The sequence below is a fragment of the Arvicola amphibius genome, chromosome 4 (assembly GCF_903992535.2).
Source record: "Arvicola amphibius chromosome 4, mArvAmp1.2, whole genome shotgun sequence".
NCBI classification, from domain to species: Eukaryota; Metazoa; Chordata; class Mammalia; order Rodentia; family Cricetidae; genus Arvicola; species Arvicola amphibius.
Genome location: NC_052050.1, coordinates 71,168,570 through 71,172,144, shown reverse-complemented (window position 1 = coordinate 71,172,144; position 3,575 = coordinate 71,168,570). Strand labels below are relative to the sequence as shown.

The window sequence follows — 3,575 nt, the reverse complement described above, 5'->3', positions numbered from 1 at the left end:
ACGAGGGGTGGCTTACCAGGAAGAGTCTAGCCTACGTCCATCTTGGGTCAGAGCTTCATTGCATCTGCCGAACTTCCCTTCTTCCCAGCATTCTGTTCTGTCTACTCCACCCACCTAAGGGCCGGCCTATCAAATGGGCCAAGGCAGTTTCTTTATTAACCAATGAAATCAACACAAACAGAAGACTCTCCCATATCAGGTATAGCGTGAAGTTCAGTAAGTACAACATTTATAAGACAAGGTAAAAAATGTGAGTGTGAGAATAATAAAGAAGAGAGGCGTGCTCCAGGGGAGGAGCGAGAGTTTGAGGGAATTGGAAGCCTATACAGGTGGGAAGCTTGTGGTTGAATTTCTGATCCCTCCCTGACTCTAGGCCCAATTTCAAACTAGTAGTCAGATCCAGTCCTTTTTTTTTTTTTTTTTTTTTTTTTTTTGGTTTTTTCAAGACAGGGTTTCTCTGCAGCTTTAGAGCCTGTCCTGGAGCTAGCTCTTATAGACCAGGCTGGTCTCGAACTCACAGAGATCCGCCTGCCTCTTCCTCCCGAGTGCTGGGATTAAAGGTGTGCGCCACCATGGCCTGGCTAGATCCAGTCTTTTTAAATTATGGAATGCTGCAGCAATCAAGGGGTCAAGCCGGTTCTGAAAGATAGTAAGCTGATCTGAGCTGGTAAGACAGATTAGTTCTTACAAAGAAGGCTTCAGCCCAGCTTCTTTAGTTCTGAGCGGCAAAAAGGGGGATGAGTTGAAAGGCCCATTAGTCTTCTTTTCAGGTCACCTGACCTACTTTTAGGGGTTTCGGGCTCTGACCGTTCCTATGACTGCATCATGGCTGACAGAACACGTTGAATGCTTCAGAAGAGGGTCCATCCAAGGGGCCTGTGAATTGACTAGTTTGACACAAGCTAGAATCATCAGCGAGGAAGGAGTCTCCGTAAGATCAGATGGTAGGCAAGCCTGTAGGACATTTTTTAAATTAGTGATTCACGAGGGAAGAGATCATTGTGGGAGGTGCTGTCCCTGGGCTGGTGGTCCTGGATTCTATAAGAAAACAGGCTGAAAAAGCCATGGAGAGCAAGCCACTAAGCAGTATCCCTCCGTGGCCTCTGCATCAGCTCCTGCCTCCAGGTTCCTGCTCTCTTTAAATTCCTGCCCTCATTGCTTTGGGTGATGAACTGTTATATAGAACTGTGAGAGAAGGAAACCCTTTCCTCTCCAAGTGACTTTTGGTCATGGTGCTTCATCACAGTACTGGTAACCCTGACTAAGACAGGCCATGAAAAAAAACGTAACAGTTGGCAAAGATCCTGAACGTAAGTCCGAAGTCAATAACTGTTAACAACTTTGTGAGGAGCATTATGAGACAAAGTTAACAAGGGAAATCTTACATAACATAAAGTTAACTATACAGTTAGCGTAAAGTTAAATGCAATTGTACTATTGGCTGGACCAGGTATCAGAGTTCTGTAGATGGATGTAGTAACTAGTTGGTAGGATACAGTAATTAGCTGCTTGTTTACATTAGAAACCCAGAAAAGAAACAAGCACCCTGAAGCTTTGTAAAACAATTCAGTTGAGAGAGCGGGACGTCCGTCTTCGGGTCGCAGCAGCGTTGGTGGTGTTGATCACCCGGAGCGAATTAAAAATGGGTGACGTTGAGAAAGGCAAGAAGATTTTTGTTCAGAAGTGTGCCCAGTGCCACACTGTGGAAAAGGGAGGCAAGCATAAGACTGGACCAAACCTCCACGGTCTGTTTGGGAGGAAGACAGGTCAGGCGGCTGGATTCTCGTACACAGATGCCAACAAGAACAAAGGCATCACCTGGGGAGAGGATACCCTGATGGAGTATTTGGAGAATCCCAAAAAGTACATCCCTGGAACAAAAATGATCTTCACTGGAATTAAGAAGAAGGGAGAGAGGGCGGACCTAATAGCTTATCTTAAAAAGGCTACTAAGGAGTAACTCCACTGCCTTATTTATTACAAAACAAATGTCTCATGACTTTTAATGTGTACCATAATTTAATTCATACCCCAAAATTCAGATCATGAATGGCTAACAATGTTTTGTTGGACAGTCCTGATTTAAGTAAAACTGATTTGTAGAAAAGTGGATATGATCTTTTTTAAAAGTAACGATTTCAGTTGCATAAACACAGTCACTGCTCACCCTTTCTCAAGATAAGATTGGACTTAATTATTAAAGTTCTACTTTCCACAAAGATGGGGGTGTCACCTCAGACCTACTAAATGGTCTTATAATTAAATTTATATAATTGGACATATGAATATGTTTAAACACTGGGGGAATTCTGTTACCATCTCAGAAACGAGAAGACTCGCCTGTGGTAAAGTTTGTACTCCCTGCTGTAACAGGCAATGGCTAAAGGTCAGGAGGCAACTGTCGTGTTATTTTATTAGACTTCCCTAAGTCAAAGGATACCGCCTTTTACCATTGAAAGGCACTTACTGTGGTCTATGTAAAATATATCAAATAAAGAGTATTTAGCAATGTTAAAAAAAAAAACAATTCAGTTAAAGTTAGTATCTAAGGAATGATTCTGAACAGAAAGTGTCTAAGTGACATTCCTTGCTGTCATATATGATGAACTTTGTATATTTATTTATAATATTAGCAATACCCACTATTATTTAATAAACAAAATCAGAATATATCATGTAAAACATAATTTTTGGTTAGAAACAATTTGATAAAGTAAAAATTTTTAAATTGGAACTATTACAGAAAATGACCGTATCTGGTATTTGGGAACATGACTTAATAGATGTTTTTGCTAATATCAAATTGTTATACCTATATACAGTAAATATATTTTATATTGTCAGGCTACATAAAAAGACAATTTAATTCTCAGTTGTAATCTCCCAAAAGAAATGATTCTTAGATAAGGAGATAAGCGAGATTGGAATACATGATGTGTAATCCCCAAAGAATCGATAAGTTAAAAAAATGATTTTTAATTTTCAATTTAAAAGTCCTTCCAGGACAGTGACTGCCCTGTCTTCTCGTCAACAGAACACAGTTGCTCTCTAGAATGCCTTAGTTACTACCCGAGTCAGCGACTCCCATGCCAGGAGTAAATGATTCATTTTCCAAAGCTTTCTAAATTAACCCTATTAACAGAACCTTTAAAAAATGATCTGCAGTGCTTCCATTCCATCCAGTCAACCGACATGAAAGATGACGGCAGTCAGGCCTGTCAAGTCTGTAATAAATAACTTACGTAGAACATGGACTGAACTAACAAAGGAGCCTATAGACAACTCTATTCCTTGTGGGCTTCAAGGTGAGAGTGCAGGCGCTGGGCTGGAGCTCTCTATCTGGGAGGAGAGAGAGAATCTCCTTCAACTAAGACATCCCTTCCTGAAGAACCTGAGAGCCCTGGGATATCACTTAATAGAATTATCGTTGACTCTACAGATATGAAACCCACTTTCAAAGACACCACATGGACCGTCTCAATAAATTTCCGAAGTTGTGAGTTTGATGGCAGAGTTCCTGGCATCCTCCTTTAATGAGGGAACGTGGGTAATTAAGGTGTGGACCCTGGAATGCG

The 3,575-nt window shown here is 41.0% G+C and overlaps 1 protein-coding gene across 1 annotated transcript; it reads left to right on the top strand.

The window, feature by feature from the left end:
* Nucleotides 1-1,630: 1,630 nt before the first annotated feature.
* LOC119812503 (cytochrome c, somatic-like) lies at nt 1,631-2,115 on the top strand. Its single transcript, XM_038327211.1, has one exon. It carries the CDS (start codon nt 1,643-1,645, stop codon nt 1,958-1,960), a length of 318 nt encoding a protein of 105 aa, XP_038183139.1. The 5' UTR covers nt 1,631-1,642; the 3' UTR covers nt 1,961-2,115.
* The last annotated feature ends 1,460 nt before the right edge of the window (nt 2,116-3,575 follow it).

What these genes read in the sequence shown, in the direction of transcription:
- LOC119812503 (XM_038327211.1), top strand. Translation starts at nt 1,643, where the DNA reads ATGGGTGACGTTGAGAAAGGCAAGAAGATTTTTGTTCAGAAGTGTGCC.